The sequence below is a fragment of the Lontra canadensis genome, unplaced genomic scaffold (genome assembly GCF_010015895.1).
Source record: "Lontra canadensis isolate GAN:19392208 unplaced genomic scaffold, GSC_riverotter_1.0 scaffold58, whole genome shotgun sequence".
NCBI lineage: Eukaryota > Metazoa > Chordata > Mammalia > Carnivora > Mustelidae > Lontra > Lontra canadensis.
In genome coordinates, this window is record NW_022631052.1 from 8,180,468 (window position 1) to 8,205,475 (window position 25,008).

Below are 25,008 nucleotides of genomic sequence, written 5' to 3' on the forward strand. Positions count from 1 at the left end.
GTCCTTGAGCAAGCTGGGCTTACTGCTTGATAAGAAATGTGCAGTGGGGGGCAGGGACTCCCTTGTGCAAGAGGACTGCATTGGCATTGCTCAAACCAGAGGACAAGTCCTTCCTCTAAAGCGGGAGTTCCTAATCCTTTTTTGCAACATGGGTCCTCTTGTCCAGGGTAATGTTTTTAACTATGTAATATAGAATGCCTTGCATTACAAACAACCCATTATCTTGAAATGCTGTTATTGAATTATTTTTTTTTTAGATTTTATTTATTTATTTGACAGACAGAGATCACAAGGAGGCAGAGAGGCAGGCAGAGAGAGAGGGGGAAGGAGCCTCCCTGCTGAGCAGAGAGTCCAATGCAGGGCTCGATTCCAGGACCCTGAGATCACCACCTGAGCTGAAGGCAGAAAGAAGCTTTAACCCACTGAGCCACCCAGGTGCCCCTGAATTATTTTTTAAATTGTGATAAATATATGAGAACTGACAGCTGATTTAGTAACTATAGGAATTTTGAAGCAGTGGTGAATATAACCTAGATTTTAGGATATCTGCAATAACCGTCTTGTGATTTGAAGACATCTGTGATCTCATTGACGACAAAGCCGTGGGTACTGCTAATACAAGTGTGGGCTGTTACCTGCATTCATCATGGCAGGAAATGTTCAATTTCAGCTGATGAAAGTAAAGTAATTTTTTCCTATCCTAAATGACCAGCCTCTTAGACTCTCTGGACCATAGAGGAACGTGCCCGAGCCTTGCCTCCCCAACTCACATGGGAGCTCTCTGAGGACGGAGCTGCTTATCTTATATTAAGTGTCTGGAAAGGGCCTGCCTACCACACGGCAGGCATCCAACATGGCTCTGTTGAGCCTCTTGGATCTTCTAGGCAGATAATCACATAGATCACAGATGGGAGAGTCCCTCTTTTCTCGCCTCCTTTCTTGTCTCACTGCATTAGCTGGGGTCTTCCATATGATGTTGAATAGAAGCAGTGACACTGGGCAGCCTTATCCTCAATATTCATGTATTAATTCATGCCGTAGAGATGTAAAGCACTTACCATGTGCCCGATGTGACAAAATTGAGATCTTTTCCTGTCCCACTGAGGAGACTGAGGCATTCTGTGGACGGAAATAACCTGCTCTCTTAGGAGCCTGATTCCTCAAGAATACGGAAATAAGTCCCTGCTGGTGGTTGCAGGCTCAGGGCACAGCTAAGGCTGGCAGCTGTGGGCTTCCCCAGGACCACAGCAGAGCGGGCAGGGAGGCAGCACATAGGAAGGATGATGAGAGATCAAGCCAGGGGCACGGTTGAGGCCACCAGCTGTCTGCACTAAGCTTGTAACTGCAGGCAGAAGCAATTGTTAGAGCCAATGGAAAGAGGGATGCAGCCCTGGGGTGGGCAGTTAGGTGAGAAGATACCTGATACCTGTTCTCTCCACCTCTTCCCAGTCCTGAGGGAGTGAATGCAGAGACCAGGCCAGTGCACACACCCTCCACTCTGTCCAGCGGGCACTGGTAGGGGAGGGACATTGTTAATTAAAAACAAGATTGATGTGTAAAATGGACCAGAATAGGGGGCTCCTGCGTGGCAAAGTCGGATAAGCATCCGACTCTTGGTTTCGGCTCGGGTCATGATCTCAGGGTTGTGAGATCCAGAGTCTGCTTGAGACTCTGGCCCTCCCGCCCCCCAGATAAATATTTTAAAAAATAAAATGGGCCAGACTGGGGTTAAGGACTGGAATAGGAATGTTGCAATAAGAAAATGTGACCGAGAAGTCAGATGAGACTGAGTTGTTTTTGTTTTTAAGAGGGGAGAGAGCGTGGGTGGGGGGAGGATGGGGGAGAGGCAGAGAGGGAGGGAGAGAGAGAGAGAGAATCCTCAAGCAGACTCCCCACTGCGTGCGGAGCCTGACTCGGGGCTTAATCCCAGGAGCCTGAGATCATGACCTGAGCCAAAAATCAAGAGTCCGACACACAATCAACTGAGCCACCCAGGCTCCCCCAGACGGAGATGTTTTTAAGAGAGCCTACTGCCCTACAGGTCGGGGGGGACAGGATTGGGAAAAGCAGACTCCATGGAAGTCAATGGAAACAATACCACCCCGATAGGCAGACGACAGACAGGCCCCCCCAGAGATGTCTCCATCCCACTCCCCAGGACCCGTGAATGCGCTACCACACCTGGTGGAAGGGACTTTGCAGGTGTGATTAATCAAGGATGTAGTGAAGGGGAGAGGAGCCTGGATTATCCAAGTGGGCCCAATGTCGTCACAAGGTCCTTTCAGGAGGGAGGGAGAAGGGTCAGATCTAGTGGAGGAGGACGGATGATAGCAGAGGTCAGAGAGCAGCCGCCAGCAGCTGAGGAATGCAGGCCAGCTCTGGCAGCTCCAAAAGGCAAGAATCCCCCCCTAGAGCCTCCAGAAGGAACATAGCCCTGCCATCACCTTTGATTTTAGCTCTATTAAGACCATTCGCACTACTGACCTCCAGAGCCCTAAGATAACAAATCTGTGTTTTAAGCCACTGGGTTTGTGGTAACCTGTCACAGCAGCAATGGGAAACTAATACAGCTCCCAGGACTGAGACTCCTTCCGCCCCCAACTAAACCAGAAGCAGGGAGATGTGAAGGAGAGGGCCTCCTCCACCCTGAGGTTTGGGACAAATGGTCTTTTTAGGAAGACAGAAATTAATGGAAACTGATTCCAGGACAGTGCCAGGAATGAAGTGCGAGCAGAGTGCTGGGGCACCTCGGGAGGAGAGGGACATTGAAGCTGGGCCCGGAAGGTAAGGAGGAGTCAGCCTGAGCAAGGGGGCTCAGCCTCCAGGCAGGAAGGCACCTTCCTCTGGCACGGAGACCTCCTTCCCCCATTCAGGAGTGGCCGGGCCTGCTGGCTTCAAGGTTGGCCATGCCTTCAGGACATTGTGCCCACTCTCCAACCTCTGCATGGCAGATACAGTGCAGGGGACAAGCAAAGCCACGCAGAGCCTCCCCTAAGTAAACAGGACAGGGGTGCCACTGGACATCAGGCCCAGCCTCCGGGAGTGTGTGTGGTGGGGAGGGGAGTGGACCCGCCCCCACTCCATCCCGAAGGAGGAAGGAAGTGGCTCCCTCCTCCCACCCCTTCCCTCTGGCTAGCCTGGGACCGGATTCTCGTGATTCGCGATTGGCTCCCACGGGCGGGACCTTTGTCCATCTGCAGGAGCGCAGGAGGCCCCGCCACGCCCGGGCCTACGGAGCGGGAGGAGGCGGGGGAGGGGGGCGAGCCGGAGACCAACGGTGAGACAGACGGGCCAGGGCAAGGGCCCTGAGACACAGGCAAGAGCCCCGGACCGTGGCGGCGCAGGGGTGGAAGGCGGGCTGGGGGGAGGGGAGGGGGTCAGGAGGAGGGGCGAGAAGGGAAGGAGGGAGGGGCCGGGCGGCTCCGCGGGCGCCGAGCTCGCAGTTGCTGCGGTGGCCGCCGTCGGGAGGGGCGCAGGGTAAGTGCCCCGCGGCTGGGACGGGGCCGCGCCGGCTGTAGGCGCTCTCCCAAGCCCTCCCAGCCAGAGCCCTCCGAGGAGCGGACCCTCACCCCCACCTCGGCCCCCTCCAGCCTGCCTGGGACCCCGCCCCCAGTTGCCCTCTGTTCCAGCGTCTAACAGCGCCGGCCGGCGCGGGCGAACTGACACTCCCCCGGGGACCCCCTGCCCTGTTCAGGGAGTACTAGAGTCAGCCGGAGGAACAGGGCAGGAGGCCTGGTGCCACGGGACCTGGGAGGGAAGCCCCTCTTGGCCTCAGTTACCTCCCCTTGAAAACGGGAGCATTGGTAAGAACTACCCTTTCGTCCCGGGCTTACCCTGGAGACAGGTGCCTTCATCACCCGCTGAGGGCAGCAACAGGTGCGGTGAGTACCATGCTTGTCTCCGTCTTACAGGTGAAGACGCGGAATCTCGGGCCAAGCCACTTGCCTTGGATCACCTGGCCGAAGCAGGCAGAGTCAGAACTTACACCCAGGTCTGTGTGAACCCCTAAATCCTTTTATTCACCATCCCTGCCCCTCCCTGCCCCACCCCACCCAGGAAGACTTCGGGGGAGAAATGAGGATGAAGGTAGTCCTGGGTATCCCAGGAGGAGGCTGAGATGAGACAACCGCCAGGGCCGCAAGCCCTTCACCTGGGAATACTTTTTTTTTTTTTCCGCCCAAGATTTTATTTATTCATTTGAGAGAGAGAGCATGAGCAGGGCGAGAGGCCGAGGGAGAAGCAGTCTCCCCGCTGAGCAGGGAGCCCGACGTGAGGCTCCATCCCAGGACCTGGAGATCAGGACCTGAGCAGAAGGCAGCTGCTTAACTGACTAAGCCTCCCAGGCGCCCCACCTGGGAATACTTTTAACCACTCCTGTCTTGGGGCAAGGTGTGCTGAGGAAAGAGAATGGTGGGTTGGAGACAGGTTAAACTCCGGGACGCAGAGGTGCTGCCCCCCCCCCCCGGAACTTACAGACCTCTCCCCACCACCTCTGCTGGGGCAGGGGCCCTTACAGCTGCAGCCGTGGGGCTTCATCTCTCCATCACTCCATTCCCTTGACTGTCCCCGGGGCTAAGCATGGTACTTACCGCACAGCACTGCTGAGATGAAGTGAGACACTTGGTATAAAGGCTTAGTCCAGCACCTTGCTCAAGGCTACCACAGAGCTATGCCCACCGCCCCTCCCCCCACGCCCTCCAGCTTCTTCCCTGTCCCTCTGAAAGCACACCTCTGTGCCTGACACCTTTAACCTCGGGTCAGTCAGGGCTCTTCGAGATCTGCACTATTTCCGGACAGCTTCTTGAGTAAGCCAAGGCTGCCAGAGGCAACTTCTCAAACTCTTGAGTCCCTGGGGGAAAGACTAGTAGGGGCAGCATTTTGAAAATCTTTGGGCTGACGCTTGCACAATTCCAGAACCACTCCGAGGTCCCCAAGCCCTCTGTGATCACAGGTTTAGAGAGAAGGAGGAAGCCCAGACTCTTGTTGCCCCAAACCTGCTCCTCATCTCCTCCCCCCACATCTGAGCCTGCAGCAGGTTCTGCTCCTCGGCATGTTCTGAATCTGGCCATCCCTCTGCATCATCTTTTGCCTCCTCTTGGCCTCCCAGCCACCACTCTTGACCCCTAGATCCTCAGCATTGCCTCCCAAGCCCTCTGCAAGGTCAGAGTCTTGTGTCCTGTCTGGGTCCTCCCACCTCATGTTCCCTGCAGACCCACTGACCTCCTCTTTCTTCCTTGGACTTGCCGGGGTTTTGTTTCTTTGTTTTTGTCCCCTTGGGGCCTGTGCACACGGTCTTCCTTCTCCAGGGAATATTCTTCCCTGCCATCTTCTTGTGACTTACCTCTTTGCAACTCAGTGACTGCTGTCCAAGTCGTCTTCTCGCCTTCTCACGTCTTCCCTGACCACTGCATCTGCAGGAGCCCCACTCGCCTGCTCTCTTCCTGCATTACCATTACTCCTTCTCTTTCTTCCCATGCTTAGCCTCAGGGGATCTTACCTTGCTTACGTGTTTCCCTGGTTCCCTGTTTGTCTACCCAGCTAAAGTATCTCTCTCCCAGTGCCCTGACCTTTTTCTTCATCACTTCGGATTCCCACCCAGAACCCAGCACAGTGCCTGGCATGTAGTAAATGTTCCAATTTTGTTGTACAATTGCCAGTCATGTGCGCAACCATCAGAGCTCTACTTGTCATTGCTTAACAGACTTCTTTCTGTATTTCTACATAGACCTCAGAATTGTTATTCCTTCTAATAGCCCACTGCCTTTCTCAGCTGTTCTCTAAAGTGGGGCTTGTGGGGTCTTTCCAGGTTCTAGCTGTCATATCCAAAGTAGCTTGTCCACACTGCACCTGTGTTTTGGTACCCAATGATTTGAAATAATAGCTCCCAAACTGATGTGTTCAAGTCAAGAGTATGATTATTTTGAAGGCACTTGCCACTTATCACCAGAGGGCTGTTAGGGAAAAACAATGCCTGGCAGTGTGTGCAAGTTTCCCTACAGCCCCACAAGCACTGAGTTTTATCACTTTTGTTTTGTCTAGTTTAATGGAGAGGTCATGTATGTATCTTTAAATTTTCTGTTGCTTGAATTAGTGAAGCTGGTTGTTTTTCTATAAATGTGCTCTTTCTATTTCCTGTCTTGTAAAGGAAGGAAATCTCTAGGGCACCTTAACAGCTCCCTTCACCTTTGCCTGTGCTAAAGGTTCCACTTGAGCCCGTCTCATGAGAGCAGGGTGAGGGCCCCCAGGGGCTAGAACAGGAACATACTGAGCTAGCTGAACTCTGCTGGTTGCAGAAGCCATCCTGCCAGTCGACCAGCAAGAAACCCTCTGAGAGGCCCTTGTGCCTGCAACCCATGCTACTGAGGAGAGAAAGAACTTCATTTTTTTGTTTAAGTCTTTATGAACATTTTTTCCAATTGATAATTTTTTCTTAAATTATCAAAGCACACGGTGTGCACGGTTATTCATTAGAACATTGGGGCAGCAAAGGATTGGGAAGTAATCCAAATTCTGATCACTAGTGGGACTACTACACACATTCCTCCAGGGAAACCTTGTGGAGTCATTCCAAGGAGTGCATTCAGTCTAGCGCGTACTGATCTAGAACAATTGGAAATACTGTATTAGTCTCCAATAGCCACTATAACAAATTACCACAAATTGGATGGCATAAAGCAACATAAATGTATTACCTTACAATGCTGGGGATCTGACGTCCACACTCTGTCTCAGTGGGCCAACATCGAGGTGTTGTGTGGCCAGGCTGCATTTCTTTCTTTCTTTCTTTTTTTTTTTTAAATTTTATTTATTTATTTGACACACAGAGAAATCACAAGTAGGCAGAGAGAGAGGGGAAAGCAGGCTCTCTGTTGAGCAGAGAGCCCCATGAGGGACTCGATCCCAGGACCCTGAGATCATGACCTGAGCCAAAGGCAGAGGCTTAACCCACTGAGCCACCCAGGCGCCCCCAAGCTGCATTTCTTTTGGACACTCGAAGGGAGAACCTGTTTCCTTTCCAACTTTTGGAGGCTGTCCACATTCCTTGGATTGCAGTCCCTTCCCTTGGTCTTCAAGCCAGTAGCATATTTGAGTAACATCTTCAAATCTCGGACTCCAGTTTCTGCTCCTGCACTCACATGTCCTTCTGTCTCTGATGCTCCTGCTCTATTCAAAAAGAGCCTTCTGATGACATTGGGGCCACCTGGCTAATCCCCATCTTGGGAGCCTTAATTGAATCGCATCTGCAAAGTCCCCTTTGCCATGTACAGTGACATATTCACGGGTTCTGGGGAGTAGGACAGGTACACCTTTGGAGGGAGGGGGTTCATTATGGAGCTTGCCACACCCTAAAGGGAAGTAAGCAAGGTTTGGAGCAGTGTGTGTGTCGGCTCACATTTGTTGAAGTTTATTTATTTATTTATTTTTAAGATTTTATTTATTTGCCAGAGAGAGTGAGTGAGAGAGAGAGAGCGAGCGAGAACGAGCACAGGCAGGCTGAGTGGCAGCAGAGGCAGAGGGAGAAGCAGGCTCCCCGCCGAGCAAGGAGCCCAATGTGGGACTCTATCCCAGAACGCTGGGATCATGACCTGAGCCAAAGACAGCTGCTCAACCAACTGAGCCACCCAGGCGTCCCACATTTGTTGAAGTTTAAAGAAGAGAAAAGGAGTAGATATGGATGTGCTTGCAAAGGCATAGAATACCCCTAAAGACCGCACAGGAAACTGCTAAGAGTGGCTCTTTCTGGGAAGAATGGGTAGAAAGGAAGCTTACTAGTCACAGTGTATCTTTTTGAATTGTTTCAGTTTTTTGGTACATACCTGTGTCACCTACATTAAAAATAAATTTTAAGAACTAATACATACTCATTGTAAAGGGTCAGACCTTCCAGGAAGTGAAGGAAAATACCTACAAAAATCGGTCCCCTCAACCTCTCCCTTTTTGTCCAACAATAACCACTGTAAACAGTTTGGCTATATCTTTACGGACTTATTTTTAAAAATGCATATGTAATTTTTCACAGATTGGGTCATACTGTATATATTATGCTGTAATATATATTTACATATACATTTTTTTTTTTTTTTGACAGAGAGAGAGATCACAAGTAGGCAGAGAGGCAGGCAGAGAGAGAGGGGGAAGCAGGCTCCCCACTGAGCAGAGAGCCTGATGCAGGGCTTGATCCCAGGACCCTGGGATCATGACCTGAGCTGAAGGCAGAGGCTTTAACCCACTGAGCCACCCAGGCGCCCCTACATATACACTTTAATGTATGTCTATGGGTCTTTTTTTTTTTAAAGTTTAAACTGGAGTGAAATTCACATAATATGAAATTAACCATTTTACAACTCTGAACAGTTCAGTGGCATTTAGTGCGTTCCTGATGTCACGTAACGACAACCTCTATCCAGTTTCAGAACATTTTCATCAAACCAAAAGGAAACCCTGCCTCTGTTAAGCAGTCAATCACCATCCCCCCCACCACCTCCTAGTCCCTAGCACCCACCAGTCTGCTTTCTGTCTCTGTGGCTTTGCATATTCTGGGTGTTACATATCAGTGGAATCATGTCATATGTGAAGTTTTGTGTGTGGCTCCTTTGATTCAGTGTCCTGTTCTAGGGGTTCACTCATGCTATAGCATGGGTCAGGACTTCATTTCTTTTTAAGACTGGGTAACATGCCATTGTGTGGATGCAACATCTTTCATTCATCCATTCATCCCCTAATGGACACCTGGGTTACTTCCACCTTTTGGCTAAGAGTATTTTTGTATATGCATTTGTTTGAGTGGCTGTTTTCACTTCTTTTGGATATATACCAAGGATGTGCATCCTTCTACATAAACTTTGAGCTTTATGCTATTTTCAGACACTGTTAATGTAAGCGAGTTAAAAAATAATTTGTAACAGAGTGTCGCAAAGCACACACTAAGATAAATGATAGCAGGATATCAGATCTAGACAAACGTTTTCTTATTTTCCAGATCCGGAGAGGACAGGAAGATGGCTGCCTGGGATGAAAAGGTAAATTATTTCTGATGGCCCAGCGGTGTTAAAGGACCTCCCCAGGCTTGAAGACCATTCTGTTTGGTGTTTCAAACAGGATAAAGGGAAAATACCTGTTTGGGATGCTTTTGCTATCCCGAAGCATTCAGTCACAAAAGTGAAAACTATAGCAGGAATTCACAAACCTCAAGATACCCCAGTAATCTGAATCAGATCCTTCAAATCCCACCTCTGCATTTTGATAATAACCCTGTGTCATGAGACCCGGACCTTCACCTCGCTGAGACCTCTGTCTCCTTATCTGGAAAAGGGAGAGAAAATTACCCTTGTTCCCGAAGGCTTGTCGGGAAGAGTTGAGGAGACCGTGATCTCAAAATGCTAGGCTGATACCGAGGCCCTAAGTGGCTTTTCCCTCCTGCCCATTTTACAGAGAAGGACACTTGGGCACAGAGAAGTAAAGCCACTTGCTCAAGATCACACAGGTAGGAAGTGGCAGAAATAGGATTTCACCCTGGCTTTGCCTCCTGTATCATGTGATCATCCCAAGCAGAACTATTAAACTCTGGGGTGCAGGGTTGTTGGGTTTGGGGGGACATCTGTTATGAAGGGTGAGGACAAGGTAGAAAGGAAATGTGGCTTCCATTTTAGTTGTTCCCTGGGAGGTTCCGGGGGGCCTAGCAGGTAGAGCTGGGGGCTTAGGGTAGCAGCAGGGTGATCAGGGAGTGTCCAAGAAGCAGGGTCATGGGTTGATAGTGATGCCCTTTTAGTGGTAAGAATCATTTGGATTTTAAGGCTGTTTAGAGTGTGGCAGGGGAAGCGGCCCATGCTGTGTGCTGCCAATTCTGATTTCAGAAAAGTTGGAATCTGGGGGAAATGTTCCTCTTGGAATTCAATGAAATATAGCAGGAGAAGCATTAGCAATCGTAGCAAGAACACCCGCTGAGCACCCACTCCGTGCCAGGTATGTGCTCAGCGCTTTCTGTATGTTTGGTTGTTTAAGCCTCTCCACAACCCAGTGCATTAAGTGCTGTTACTTCTTTCCCACTCTTACAGACAGGGAGATCGAAGCACAGCAAGGGTTATCGATTTGCCCAAGGTCACACAGCTGGCCAGAGGCCCAGACCCATGCTGCCTGCCTTCCACGCCCTAAGTACGGACTAGTGATGGTGCCCTGTATGCTTTTCAGACACAGTCTATCCCAAAGATAGGCTAGGTCTCCCGGGCAAGGAGCTCCTGGCAGGAAGGGAGCAGAGAAGGATTGCAGGGGCAACAAGGGCTCTCTGGGGCAGATTCCTCCCCTCAGCCATTCCTTCACCTGACAAATGTTTATCAATGCCAGCTGTGTCCTGGCACCAACCCCAGCCGGCAGGCTGTACCAGCAGTACAGCAGACTCTGGTCCCTGCCTGCCTGTGGCTTCCTCTCCCGCTGAGTGGAAGATCCCTGTCAAGTCACAAAACAGTGTGTGTGAAGGGGCATGCTTGCAGAGCCATTAAGGAGTGGCCATGGTTCATGTGGATCCCTCCCTGGGACCACTGAGATCAGAAGGGCCTCCAGACCTCATCAGATCACAGGCCTCTCTGTCTGACACCTGGAGGGCTGGAGTAGGTAACCAGGTGCTGAGGGATGACCGAGAGGGTGTTGTAGCGAAGAAGTGGCCCATGCAGAGGCCAGAAGGGAGCCGGGAGCAGGGCAAGGTGGGAAGGGAGTTAGGGGCATGGCAGGAAACTGGCAGGGACCAACAGGGTGGGAGGGATTTGTGAGTGAAGTGCCCAGAACCTGGGGCGACAATGGCCCTGGAGTGTATGCAGAATGGGGGACTGATGTTCAGAGGAGAAAGTCCGCTTTCCTTTGGAGGGTCACGGAAAGTTCTGCAGAAGAGGCAGCCTTTCAGCTGGGGTCTTGGGATTTGAACTCATGGAATCCAAGGAAAGGGCATTTCTAGCGGCAGGAACAGGATAGACAAACACCAGGAAGCAGGCTCTCCTGTAGAGCTCCACAGAGCAGAGCGGGATGGGTAAGGGCGGTGATGGAGGAGGGAGAACCCTAGTGCCAGAGCGGACTCTCTGCCAATCTGGGAGACACTAGTAGACCACCTGCTGCTCTGTGGCTCCAGTGGGTGGACAGCCTGGATTCCAATCCTGCCTCCGCCCATGGTGGGCTGCGTGACCTCAGACCAGTTTCTGAACCTCCCTGAGCCTCCTTGTGCTTGGCCATGAGTGGGGTCAACAGTCCTCCCCGTGTACTTGGGTATTGGATGTACAGTGCCTGCCACCGCGGAGTGAGGAACTCCAGGAGTTCCAGCGATTGTCATTCATCAAAGGCCAATGGAAACACAATTCCTGCTTTCTGTCATTTGTAGTTCCCTGTGAAAGCAGGCAAACCAAAAAAGCCAAAACATTGGTTATTCTGTGCTGGTTATTCTGTGGTGGTTATTCTGTGGTGCTGGTTATTCTGTGGTGAAACCAGCTCATACCTAGTGAGGGGCAGGATCACCCCTACAGTTGTTCTGGACAAAAATTCAATACTGTGTGTCCAGAATCATGACAGTGTTCCTCATCAAACCTGGTCATATCTCTTAAAAGGAAATGACCCATAAAAAGGAGACTAATTGCTAGCACCCTATTCCATAGCCCGTCAGGCGCCATTGATAGGAGATGTGCCATTATTTTGTCCTATGGAGAAATGTGGTCTTGAAATTGGTGATAAACGTGCTAAAAATGAAGAGAAATCAGATTCCGTAGTGAGAGCATTAACTTCTTGGTGCAGTTTCTTGGCCATTAAAAAAGGCATAAGTCTATGCACATAACTAGCAGGAGAAATAAAATACAGAATTGTCTGCCGTCTTTGATTATAATTAGAAAGAGACCTTAGGTGAATAAGAAGTCTGGTATATTGGGATTATCGTGAATTCCTTTGCTTTTGCTCACGTTTTCACAAAGCTGAAAGAAATAGATCTAGGGTAAAGGTCTATTCACTGGGATGAATGACAAGCTGGGGATGGGGGCTGTACAGGGGGTCTGACTGAAGCCAGGGAGCTGGTGGGGTGAGGGGAGGGGTTGAAGGCACAGAAACAGCAGACTCACAGAATGGGGGTGCAGAGCCAAGGAGAGGTGGAGGGGGAATAACTCCCTGGACAGGGGAGGGGCACAGAGGCCTGCCAGTACCAGGAGCTGGCAAGAGCTGGGGAATATTGGGCCAGGACCACCTGTAGCAGTTGAACTTCTATTGAGTCAAAGGACAAGTTCCTTTTAGTAATTTACCCTTCTGGAGTTAATTGTGTTTTTAAAAAAATTGTTTTAATCAATTGCTTTTAGGAGCTTTTGAATTGTCCAGCTGCCCTGGTGTCTGAGGGGAAAATGATGGTGTCGTAGGAAGAACTGGTGGGGTTTTTCAGACCTGTCTCACCCGTAGGCAGCTCTGCAGAGCCCATCTCCTTGTGCCTCAGAGTTCCTCTTCTGTGAAATGGGAACACTGATACTCCTTCTCAGATTGTGGCGATCAGAGCTGCTCACTGAACCAGGTCCGGGCTAAAGTAAAGTTGCCACCTGGAACAACGTACAAGGTTGTTCTCTGGGTTCTTGGCCATCAGCTCGCCTCATCCTCCTCTTAGATGACGCGTGTTACCAGCCACATCTGGGGAACCTGGCAGCCAGTGTGCTTAGCCATCGCGGTAGCCCTTTGCTCATTTCTTGTGAGGCTCAGGGTTTACTTGCAGTGCTGGTGCTCACCTGCGGCTGCACATGGGAGGTCCCAGCACCCAGGCCACCCCCAGACCAACTGAATCATGATCTTGGGGCCTGGGACCCTGGCCTTGGGTTTTTTAAAAGCTTGCAGGTGGTTCCAAAGTGTAGCCAGGGCTGAGAGGCACTGGTTAGACTGTGGCTGGGGAGGACCTCTCTCCGTGGGCTGCTTTGCAGTGAGGCAGGGGAGAGGGGCGTCCTGAATTCGGTTCTTCCCATCTTTTCCCGGCCAAAGCATTGCTGAGACGCTGGGGTTGGGAGTTGCCCGGATGACTCGGTCAAAATGGTGATAGGTCTTCGTTTCTGTCTGAATAACTGTTTTTTTCTTGGTATGTTTTCATTTTCTTTATGCTTTCATAATAAAATAACATGACTTACGCTTCCCAATTAACATGGCTGATATCACATACTTTGAGCAGGGCTGTCTCCTCTCTGGCAATCCCTTCCCGACCCCAGGGAAATAGACCAGGCCTGTCCTCCGAATACTTGTGTCCCTTTCAAACTCAGCTCATTGGTGACTCCCCGAGTCCTTTAACGGGCTGCTATCTGTCATTTAAGCAACGGAATAGAATAAAATGGAAACCACCAGAGTGCTCGCACAGAGAAACTTGGTCGTAGAACACATTTGTGTCAGTGTGTATTAAAAGGCAGGATTAAAATTTGTTTTTCTCATTGAGTAACACTGGGCTGAGCTCCCTGCCCAGCGTCCAGCCAGGTCCGCCCAGGGTGGTGTTCAAAGAGGTCGTTGCAAGAAGAGGGGGCTTTGGGCCAGGCAGCTTCCCTCCGAATTTTCTCTCACTGGCTGTGGGCCCTGGGGCAGATTGTTTGGCTTCCCCCTAACAGAAGTGTTTCCGTCCCCTCCTCCTGGGGTTGTTGCAGTGTGTTCTGGGCGGGAGGGCGGGGAGCAGGAGCTCTGGGGTAGGGGGTAAGGAGGGTGGTTAACCGCCAGGCTCCTGCTATTACGGAATGTTCTTTCCCCCATCATCTCCCCCTCCCACCCCCCACCCCACCCTCACCTCTGGCCTCGCCATCCTCTTGCCTTCCAAGGCTGGCAGATGACTCTTTCAAGATGGGAGGGACCCTGACCCAGCGGGAAGAGGAGAGAAATGTTGCAGCATCCCCGGGGGTACCTGGGCCTCGGTTGGGTGCCTTAGCCCGTAAGCAGCAGCCCCCACAAGCTGGTCAGCCACCAGTGGCGGTGGTTTTTGTCAACCTCAGACTTCCTCCCCGCCCTAGAGAAGGAAAAGCTGCCTCGCTTATTTAAAGACTTCCCTGATGTTAAAAATAGGCGTTCCTCAGAACACAAATTCCCAGGGGGCTGGGGGTGGGGGCAGCAGCCCTGGGGCAGGTCACCTTGCTCCTGGAGGTCGTCCTGCCTCCCCACAAAGGGGAGTTTGCTGGGGAGGTGGGGGGATTCGTTCCACCATCCGGGCTCTGTTCAGCAGGAACCTGCAGGACGGGCCCTGATGGTAGGGGACAGTCCCAAACACAGGACTCACTTCGTTCCTCCAGGAGCCGGTGGGGACTCTGTGGGTCAGGTGTCTCCTGGGAAGCTTGTGAGAGACGCGGTGCCCACAGTTTCTGCGGGGGGCCGGTCACAGGGGTACCTTCTGTCCAGCCCTTGCAGACTCCCCAAAGGAAAGCAAGTGTTCCCAGTAAGCCCCGTTGCATACACAGTCTAGGCCCTGTGAGCTGTTCATATCCGTGAGCGACGGAACCCTCCAGATACTAGCCGAGGGCCAAGCAGGCCTTTCAAAGGACAGAAGCCTCAAGCCTGGTCTGCCCCGGGAGTGATGGGATTATGTCTTGAGACGTGCTCTCTGGCTGCTGATGGAGCTGCTTGGTCCTCCATATGAGAGGTGGGGGTGAGGCTGGGTGGTGACAGAGGGTGGGAGAAGCAGGTGGCCCCAGGCTTCATGATGAATAGGCTGGGGGGGGGGAGGGGAAGGAACATGAGCGCAGGGGGACAGCTTCTCTGAGTGTGTTTTAAGTGCCCTGGACTGGAAGACAAGAGACCCAGGCACATGTCCAGGACTGTCTGCTGACTGGAGGCATTTGCTGTCTTATAGGGCCTCAGTTTCCCCATCTGTTAGGGGAGGGAAGATCGCACCTCAGAACCTTGATTCTATGTCTCACAAAATCCTCTTCTGTGGCCTCAAAAAATCAGCTTTTCTGGTATCTGGTATTTTCCCCTCATTGGCAGAGCATTTTAGCAAGAACAAAGCTGGTAGACTTGAGTTCATATTGGCTGACTTTACCACTTATGTTTCTTTGTTTTTAGGTGTTTGCTCTGTTCCATTGTTTTGGTTTTCTTACCCAGGGATTCCAGCAATGGATGTATTGATTCATTCTCCTTCCTGCCTGACCCCCAAATACTTCATTCACCATTCAGTTCTCTGTAGGCGGGATCTCCCTCCAAAAATGGCTATTTCTTAGGCTTAAATTTGATAGAATAAAATCTGAAAGTTTTTCTTCATCCTCCAACCCAACCTCATGCCCTTCTCAGAGGGAACTGTTTGATTTGGGTCATCGATTTTGTCTATTTTTGGTTTTGTTTTGTTTTATTTTTTTAGATTTTATTTATTTTAGAGAGAGAACAGGGGGAGGAGCTGAGAGAGAGAGAGATTCTCCAGCAGAGCCTGATACAGGGCTCAATCCTAGGACCCTGAGATCATGACCTGAGCTGAAACCAAAGTCAGATGCCTAACTCACTGAGCCACCTGGCCGCCCTGATTTTGTCTGTTGTTGACAAAGATGGCATATGATGCAGTCTGGTCCACGACGTGCTGGGGCTCACTTAGAGTCTGTTTAGATCAAGGATGCCTCTCTGTGTCCGTGCCTACGGGTACACCCCTGGCTGTCCTCTGAACAGCTGCCTGGGGTTCTCTAGCGCAGGTCTGCCGCGGCGCGTGTAATGATGGACTCCGAGGTCATTTCCAGGTTTGGGCTGTCGTAGCAGCTCTCTAGGGACCATCCACGTGCTTACGTGTGAGTCCCTTGTCAGGCCAAATGATAGGGACATTTTAGATTTTGATAGAAACTGGTTAAGGCCGAACTCCTTCTTTGCTCCCATGCCTGGCTCATTGGAGAGACTCCTTTTTTGTTTTTGTTTTTTTTTTTTTTAAGATTTTATTTATTTATTTGACAGTGTGTGCACAAACAGGGAGAGCCCCAGACAGAAGGAGAGGGAGAAACAGGCTCCTCGCTGAGCAGAGAGTCCAATGTGGGGCTTAATCCCAGGACCCTGGGATCATGACCTGAGCCCCAAAGGCAGACACTTAACTGACTGAGCCATCCAGGTGCCCCCAAATATCTTTTCAAAAATGAAAGAAACTGTCCCATTGCCCTCCTAAGTCGAGTACCCCTTCCCTAACCTCTGTCATCCTGCCATACCATGTGACTCTGGGCAGTGGGTCTCTCCTCTCTGCACCTCAGTTCCCCCTCTGGAGTGGAGAGCCTGCCCTGTCTACCTCTCAGGATTGTTAGAAGCATCAAGTGAGAGTAGAGGCTGGCGGAGGTGGCCGGTAAGCTGTGACCAAAAGGAAGAAGTTGCTGCAAGGATGGGTGGCAGGAACAGGCCTTTCCCAGTGGTTTTGCAACCTCTGAAGGAGGCTGCTTCCTCCTCGGAGCCCAGGATGGACGTGTGGCCCACGGGAGGGAGCGGCCACCCATCATAGGCTGACTTGGGTGCGTACTCTTTGCCTTAATTTCCTGGAGCTTCTATAACAAATAACCACAAACCAGGTGGCTTAAAACAACAGAAATGTATTCTGTCAGTTCTGAAGCCTTGAAGTCTAAAATCAAGGTTTTGGAAGGGTTGGTTCCTTCTGGAGGCTTTGCAGGAGCATCTGTTCTATCCCTCTCTCCCAGCTTCTGGTGGTTGCTGGCAAGCTTTGGCACCTTTGGCTTGCAGACGCAGCACCCTAGTCTCTGCCTCCATCTGCACATGGTCCCCTCCTCGTAAGGACATCCGTCTTTGGACTTAACAGCCCACCCTATATTCAGGATGATTTCATCTCAAGACCTTTTAACTAGTTACACCTGCAAAGACCCATGTTCCAAGTAAGGTCATGTTCTCAGGTTCCAGGTGGAATTCCATGAATTTGGGGGCAGCCACGTTCAACCCACGATACGGCCCTAGAAGGCAGATCCCTGTCCCTGGCCCCACAGCCCTGTGCTCTAAAACATGGGCTCCCAGTCATAGCAGCCCAGGAGCAGATCCTGGATCTGCCATTTTCCAAGCGCATGACTTGGGACAAGCCACCAGCCTCACCGAGACCCAAAATGATGGCCTCAACCTCAGGGGTTTGTTAGGGACAAAATTAAATCATGCATTTAAGGAATTTTAGTGGTATGTTAATATACTGAAACAAATAACGGAACGAACAATGAGGAATAGTAGAGGTCACGGCTCTTGCCTCTTGCGGCTTCCTGGAGTTTTGGGGCAGGAGATGCTGAATGATAAGCAAATCAGGTCCCCAGAAGTAGGCTCTGGGAGGGAGCAGGGACATGGGGACTTAAGGGACATCAAGAGTCTGCCCAATTTCTTTAAAAATACCTTTTTCGGTGATTGTTGGATGACCACAAAATAGGGACTTTCCCCCTCCTACAGGGGACAGCTTCTGACCAAGCCCGTAAAAACAGACATTCATAAGAACAAAAGGGACAGCTTCTGACCAAGCCCGTAAAAACAGACATTCATAAGAACATTTTTTGTCTCTCTTCTACATCTGTTTTTCTCATTTCTACCCCCCTCTCTCCCAGGTAGTAGTCTTTCTGGGATGATACTTGTCGTGTGTAAAAGAGAAGTAGGTGATCCATTTACCTTCCAGGGGTAACTCTTGTGGTTTGCTGTTAATTCACTTGTTAAATAGTTACCGAACCCCTGCCTGTGACTGAGGGGGGAGGGGCCCCTGCCCCCCCCCCAGAGTTTGCAGACCAGGGCAGGAGACAGACAGCACTGAGATGCCACAGCACTCGTTAGTCAGTAGCAAGCAGGGAAATAGAGGAAGGAGGCTCACGCAGCAGGTGGCCACTAGGGAAGGCCTCCCCGGGGAGGTAGAATCTCGAGGTCTGTAAGATCTGAAAGAGCAAGAGTGTGCAAAAGGCAAAAGATTCAGCAGCCAGTAGGCACAGGTGTGCCGAGTTCTAGAGCAAGAGGGAGGGAGGCACTGGGTGCACCTGGGGTGTGGCAGAGGCAGGGGGCCTGGGGAGGCGCCCAGGGGCTGGAGAGACCAAGAGAGCTTTGCTTTGTCCTGAAGGCAGTGGTTGGCAGGGGGCAGGGTGGGAGACCAAAGGTCCTGGGGGAGGGGGCAGGTGAGAGAGCAGGGACACAGCCCCGTTGTCCCTGCAGAAGGGGGACCCTGGTCCCCCTTTCTCGTGTGGATAAAGGACCAGGCAGGAGGCCAGGTAAGGAAGGAGGCCAGTGCAGGCGTCCAGGCAAGCAGCGCTGGCAGCAGGAGAGGGTACGAGAGTGAGGAGAAGGCGGGCGTGAGGGGCCATGTCTAGGAGGTTAGACTGACAAGCCTAGAGGGAGACAGAGGAGCCTGAGATGAGCTTTGGCTCCTGGCTTGGGCAGCAGGGTGAAGGTGATGCTGTGCCCTAGGGAAACACGGAAGGAAGAGGGGATACAGGGAGGGGCGCGTGGGTGGCTTCGTCAGTTAAGCGTCCGCCTTCGGCTCAAGTCATGATCCCAGGTTCCTGGGTTCGAATCCCCCACCAGACTCCTTGCTCAGCGGGGATACTGCTTCTCTGACAAATAAATCTTAAAGAAATAAAGGAAGGAAAAGAAAAAGAGTGGGTATGGGGGAAAGATAAGAAATTGATTCAGTTTTGGTCCTAGCCGAACTAATGAACTGGAAGGATACCAGACATCAGGCTGGAGACTGATTTGCACATGAGACTGATTTGCACATGTTCTCAGGGTTGAGAACACAGGTGTGCTGCGACCACCAAAAGGGGAGAGTTGCCCAGCATGAGCACAGGGTCAGGATTGGGGTCTAGGGGACTTCCAGGGGTGTGGGCACAAGGACATGGAGACAAGAGAGAAATCAAGAGGAAGATGGTCAAACAGAACCAAGTTAACACTGAGAGGAAGCGGGACAGTCAGGGTGGGAGCCCCATTGTGGACTTTGATACGGAAGCCTGATCCTGGAGAGAGTGGTGTCAGGTTGTAGTGGGGTAACGAGGGTTAATGCGGGGGACATGGAGATGGGAGCTGTCCAGTGCCAGGGAATGTACTGGCCTTGATTCTTGGGGTGGCAAGTGACAGAAACAGTTTGGTCTGGCGTAAGCCACAAAGGGACTCTCAGTTCCTGAGACTGAGGAGCCGGGGGCGGTGGGGGGTGCTGCGGAAGCAGGCGGCCGGACGGTAAGCAGAGGAGTGGGATATCCCTGGACGGCGATGAAGCTGGAGGACTGGGAATGAGAGTTTGTGTTGCTGGAGAAGAACGGTGGGCACCCATGGGGGGCTGGTCCAGGCCAGGCCCAGAGGGCGGTGCTCTCTCTGTGTCGTTCACTGAGTCAGTCCTTCCACCCGCCCAGGCAGGTGGAAGGACTCCCGGGAGGAACCCGAGAGCCCAAAGTGGGTGGTGAGGTTGTGGAGGCCCACGACATTTTCATGAGCAGTTATATCTTTGACCTTTTCTGAAACTTCTCTGCTCTTGGTATGTCACATTTTTGACTTAAAACCAGAGTTGTTTTCTGCTCTGCTGGGTGCCATAAATATTTTCATCCCAAATTACTGAAAGTTGCTTTTTACTAGTCGCACGGTTTCAGAAAGAAAATTTTCCTCTCCTGTAAAATATAAATGTGGTTTTTGCAAAGCACCCCAAGGCTGCTACCATGCTGAGAACTAGCACCGGAAGTTTCCATCTGACAGGCAAAGTGTTTTAGGGGGGAAATTATGGCCAGGAGCTGCTCAGAGGGCTTCAGGATAGCTGCAGACCTGGCTCTTGGTCACCCGTGGGACCCTAGCAGGGGGGGTCCAACCCGAGACAAGGGGTCACCCAGTATGGGAGACAGCGGACCACTGCCCTCAGCCAACGGATGCTTGATGGGCTTCTGCTCTAGGTCAGGTGTCCCATGAGACTCTGGGGACACAGGCCTTGTTTTCTTGGAGCTTAACTGCTAGTGTGGAAAGAGGAGTCATAAACAAATGGCCACATACACCAAAAACTTCTGATTGGAAACTGTAAAAAATACAGAGAGAGGTTATAAAATTGAGAAGCGTTCTGATTTAGATTTTAGGGGTCAAGGAGGGCCTCTCTGAAGAAGGGCCATGTCAGCTGAGCGTTCAGGCATGAGTAAAAGTGAGCCACGCTCAGAGTTGGAAGAAGAGGGCTGAGGGCAGAGCCTGGGGAGAATGCAGAGCTTGGAGGGACAGAGGACAAGCAGCGTGGCTGGAGTGTGGTGAGCAGGTCATGGAAGGAGATAAGGCCAGATCCCACAGGGCCATGCACATCATAGGAAGAATCTTAGATTTTTATCTAAAAATCAGGGGGCAGTGTGATATGATCAGGTGCTGAGATCAGGGGTGAGGTTTTATTAGGCCTGCTTGGGCTACTGGTTGGAGAACACACTGGAAGAACTGGGTCCAGGGAGAGAAATCCACAAGGAAGCTTTTGCAGTCTTTTCTTTTTTAAAAATAAAGATTGCATTTATCTATTTGACAGAGAGAGCACACGCACAAGTACGGGGAGACGGAGAAGTAGGCTCCCCGCTGACCGGGGAGCCTGATGCAGGGCTCGATCCCAGGACCTTGGGATCCGGACCTGAGCCAAAGGCAGATGCTTAACTGACTGAGCCACCCAGGCGCCCCGAGGCCATTGCAGTCTACAGGGTGACAGGATGAAGGCTTGGGCTGGGGTGGTAGAAGAGGAAGAAATGAATAGCATATGTGGGGAGAGGAAAGCCAGACGTGTTCCAGGATCATGGATGCAGAAGGAACCAGAAGGTTCACACTCAGGAGGTTATGCAGTGGTCATAAGTTCTCCTTGGACCTCTTAGAATCTGAGGAAGCCTCAAATCAGGAGCTCCTAATGCACTTGAACTCTACAGAAGACAGGGCAGAGGAGGCCATCTAGAATCCATACTGTGGGATTCCTAAATGGAGCATTTCGGGCACCACCTTCTCCAAACTCATCACCTCCAGCCTCGCCCTGCAGTCTTTGGAGTGTGGACTTCCCCAGGGCACTTAACAAGAAAATGCTGGGGCTCAGGGAAGCTTCTGAGAGAGGTGGTATCCTTTGTCCAAACTGGGAGCTTGGAAATGTCCAAGCATCATAGAGTAGATGAAAGGACAGTGGACTGAGGGCAAAAGAGTTTGAGTTCTGGACTCCCAAGTGCACTGAGACCTTGAGCAAGCCCGGGGTGCCGGTCTCAGAAGTGTTCCCATCTCTGAAAGTGGGGAGATCAGACCAGGTCATCTATTTGGACTCTAACCTTTCCTGAGCTCATGAAACCTATTAGGAAAAAAATCTGAGTATGCATCAAAGGCGTTCTGTTGGAGAGAGATAATTTTATTTTACTTTGGAAGGTGTAAAAAAAAAAAAAAAACAAATACTGGGCACCTGGGTGGTTCAGTCAGTTGAACATCTGCCTTTGGCTCAGGTCATGATCCCTGGGTCAAGCCCTGAGTCTGGCTCATGGCTCAGTGGGAGTCTGCTTCTCCCTCTCCTCTCCCTCCCTCTGAACCCCCCTTTCTCGTGCTCTCTCTTTCTCAAATAAGTAAATACAATCTTTTAGGAAAAAAAAATACAGATATAAAGAAGTACTTATATAATCACCACCCTAAATTAACAACTATTAACATTTTGTCCTATTTTCCTCAAATCTTTGTGTGATTTAAAAAGATGTTTGTTGGGGCGCCTGGGTGGCTCAGTGGGTTAAAGCCTCTGCCTTCAGCTCAGGTCATGATCCCAGGGTCCTGGGATCGAGCCCCGAGTCGGGCTCTGTGCTCAGCGGGGAGCCTGCTTTCTCCTCACTCTCTGCCTGCTTCTCTGCCTACTTGTAATCTCCATCTGTCAAATAAATAAAATCTTTTAAAAAAAAAAAAGTTTGTCTAGCATTCAAGTCCTTTTTTTTTTAAGATTTTATTAATTTATTTGACACAGAGAGACTCAGTGAGAGGGAGCTCAAGCAGGGGGAGTGAGAGAGGGAGAAACAGACTCCCCACTGAGCAGGGAGCCCAATGCGGGGCTCAGTCCCAAGACCCTGGGATCATGACCTGAGCTGAAGGCAGATGCCCAATGACTGAGCCACCCAGGCGCCCTAGCATTTAAGTACTGTTTGACTCCTTTGGTTCTGAGCCCTTGCCCCTCCCTAAGGGCAAACACCATCTTGTATTTGGTGTCTCCTTTCAGTCCATTCGTTTTTATGTTCGTCCTCCCTGGTGTTCATCGTGCTTCTTGGATCTACATATTTATATTTTTCCATCAGATTTCAAAATGTTTTCAGCCCATTATTTCTCCAAATTTTTTCTGCCCCAGTCTCTCTCATCTTTTGATACCCTGGGTATATGTATATTAGACCACTTGATGTTATCCCTAAGGCTCTGGGTTTTTTTCCCCTACCTTTTTTTCTCACCATGTTTCCACTTGATACTTTCTATTGCTCTGTCATTAAGTTCCCTGATCTTTTCTTTTACAGTATCTAATCAGCTTTGAGCCCCTTTGGATTTTTTTTTTTTTTTTACAGTTTCCATTTTCTCTTTTTAGATTCTCTATATGTTCCTTCATTAAGCTCATATTTTCTTTGAAATCATTGAACATATTATAATAGCTATTTACAAGTCTTTGTTGGCCAATTCTATTATCCGTCCATTTTGGTAAGCTAGTGTTTCTTCTCATTATGGGCTGTGGTTTTCTGCCTCACTTGTCTAGTAATTTTTTTTTAAAGATTTTATTTTTTTGACAGAGACACAGCAAGAGAGGGAACAAGCAAGGGGAGTGGAAGAGGGAGAACAGGCTTCCTGTGGAGCAGGGAGCCTGATGTGGGGCTTGATTTCAGACCCTGGGATCATGGCCTGAGTCAAAGGCAGACGCTCAACAACTGAGCCACCCAGATGCCCCTGTCTAGTGATTTTTTATTGTATGCTATACATTTATAAGTGCTACACTGTTGAGTATATTTTGTTGTCCTCCCTAGTAGAATTTGAATTTTGTTCCAACAGGAAGTCAATTTACCTGGGGATCTGCTTGATCTTTTCAAGGCTTCTTTTTAAGTATATTTGGGACAGGTCTAAGGTAATTCTTATTATAGGGCTAGATTATGCATACTAATAAGGCATGACCTTTCTGGAATTTCAACTAAATTCTCAGGGTGTTCAACACGATATCTCTACTCTGGATGTTTGGAACTCACACATCTCCCAACCCAGCCTTGTGTCATCTCTGGCAGTTTCTCAGCTGTTTAGAATTCAGCCAAAGTTGGATTTTTTTGGATTTCCTTCTCTGTAGAGCTTCCTACTCTCAGGTACTTTGCCATGCACATTCTTGAGGGAGGAAGGCTCAATAGTCTTGCTGCCATAGTCCAGAAAGTACCTCTAGGCAGAAAGTCAGGGTGAGTGTGGGGGTTCACCTTGTCTGTTTCTCTTTTCTCAGAGACCACTTTAAATTTCATTCATTGTATCCACTTCTATAGTTTTTTTATGGCAAGAGCCTTAATCTGCTACCAGTTACTCTATCATGACCAGAAGCAGAAATCCCCTTCTTTTGTATGTTTACACTTCCATTTTATACATTCCCAAAACAGCATATAGTAATACTTTGCATGTATTTTTAAATTTTTACGTAAGTGGTATTATGTTCATATTCTTCTATATCTTCCTTTTCAATTCAACATATATGTTTTTTGGGGGGTGATGGGCAGAGGGAGAGGAAGAGAGAGAGAATATTAAGCAAGCCCCACACTTAGCACAGATCCCGAGATGGGGCTCAGCCTCACAACCCTAAGATCACGACCTGAGCCAAAATCAAGTCAGACACTTAACTAACTGAGCCACCCAGGTGCCTCTAAACTCAACATATTTTTAACTTTTCTAATTTAGAAATATTAGAAAAGTATTTTTCTAATGTATAGTCTAATAGTCTAATAATATTATATAATATATATTTTTAAAATATTTTTCAAATATATTTTCTTATATACTGTCACTAATAAGTGCAATAAAGAAAAAGATTTATTTATTTGAGAGAGAACGAGAAAGAGAGAACATGTGTGCCCATGTGCAGGAGGGGGCAGAGGGATAGAATCTTTAAGTAGACTCCCTGCTAAGTGAAAAGCCAGACGCGAGGCTCAATCTCATGACCCATGAGATCATGACCTGACCTGAAACCAAGAGTCGGACACTCACTGACTGAGCAAGCCAGGTGCCCCTCAACGTATTTGTAAAGACGTATCCACATTTATGTATTCATTTAGTCACTTAAATATTTGGGTGTTTTTGAGTGTGTATTAAGTGCCAGACACTGGATAGGCCATTTGCCCAAGATGGAAAAAGTTCTCTCATGGAGCTTAGAGTCTTGGGGGGAGGGGGTGTAGGCAGATAATAAACAGATAAATAAGTTCATATGTAATGTCACCAATAAATGCAATAAAGAAAAATGAGGTGCGCCTGGCTGGCTTAGAGCATGAGACTCTTGATCTCAGGGTTGTGAGTTCAAGCCCCATGTTGGATGTAGAGATTACTTAAAAATAAAATCTTTAAAAAAAAAAAAAAAGTGAAGCAGGGTAAGTGGGTATGGTGTGGGGAAGCGCGACCAGACCAGGTTTCAGCGGAGGTGATATTTGAGCAGAAGCCTGATCCAAGTGAAGGTGTGAACCGTGCAGTTGTCTGGGGAGGGGAAACATTTCCGGGAGGAAGGCCTGAGTATGCTGGGGAAGGAAAAAAAAAACACCACATGTGAAAGTTTTAAGGAAGGGCATGACATGATCTCATTTCTATTTGAGAAAGTTCTTTCAAGTTGCCAGATGGAGAATGGATATTGGGAGGAGGTGGGAGTCTCCTGTAGTAATTCAGGCAAGAGGCAGCAGGAAATAATGGGGAGAAGTGGTCTTAGTTGGAAAGGAGTTAACAGGCAGGGCCAACAAAATTTACTGCTAGATCAGAATTTTTTTAAAAGATTTTATTTATTTATTTGATGGACAGAGATCACAAGTAGGCAGAGAAGCAGGCAGAGAGAGAGGAGGAAGCAGGCTTTCCACTGAGCAGAGAGCCGGATGCAGGGCTCGATCCCAGGACCCCGGGATCACAACCTGAGCCAAA

General features: G+C 49.8%; 1 protein-coding gene across 2 annotated transcripts in view; it reads left to right on the top strand.

The window, feature by feature from the left end:
- Nucleotides 1-3,911: 3,911 nt before the first annotated feature.
- Nucleotides 3,912-25,008, top strand: part of HVCN1 (hydrogen voltage gated channel 1) — a 34,238-nt gene continuing 13,141 nt past the window's right edge. For both annotated transcript variants that reach the window (XM_032876304.1, XM_032876305.1), the window contains exons 1-2: nucleotides 3,912-3,991; nucleotides 8,981-9,020. Coding sequence is in view for 1 of the 2 variants with exons in the window: in XM_032876305.1 (XP_032732196.1) it covers nucleotides 9,000-9,020 (21 nt within the window). In the remaining variant the exon portion in view is untranslated. The remainder of the gene's footprint in view (nucleotides 3,992-8,980; nucleotides 9,021-25,008) is intronic.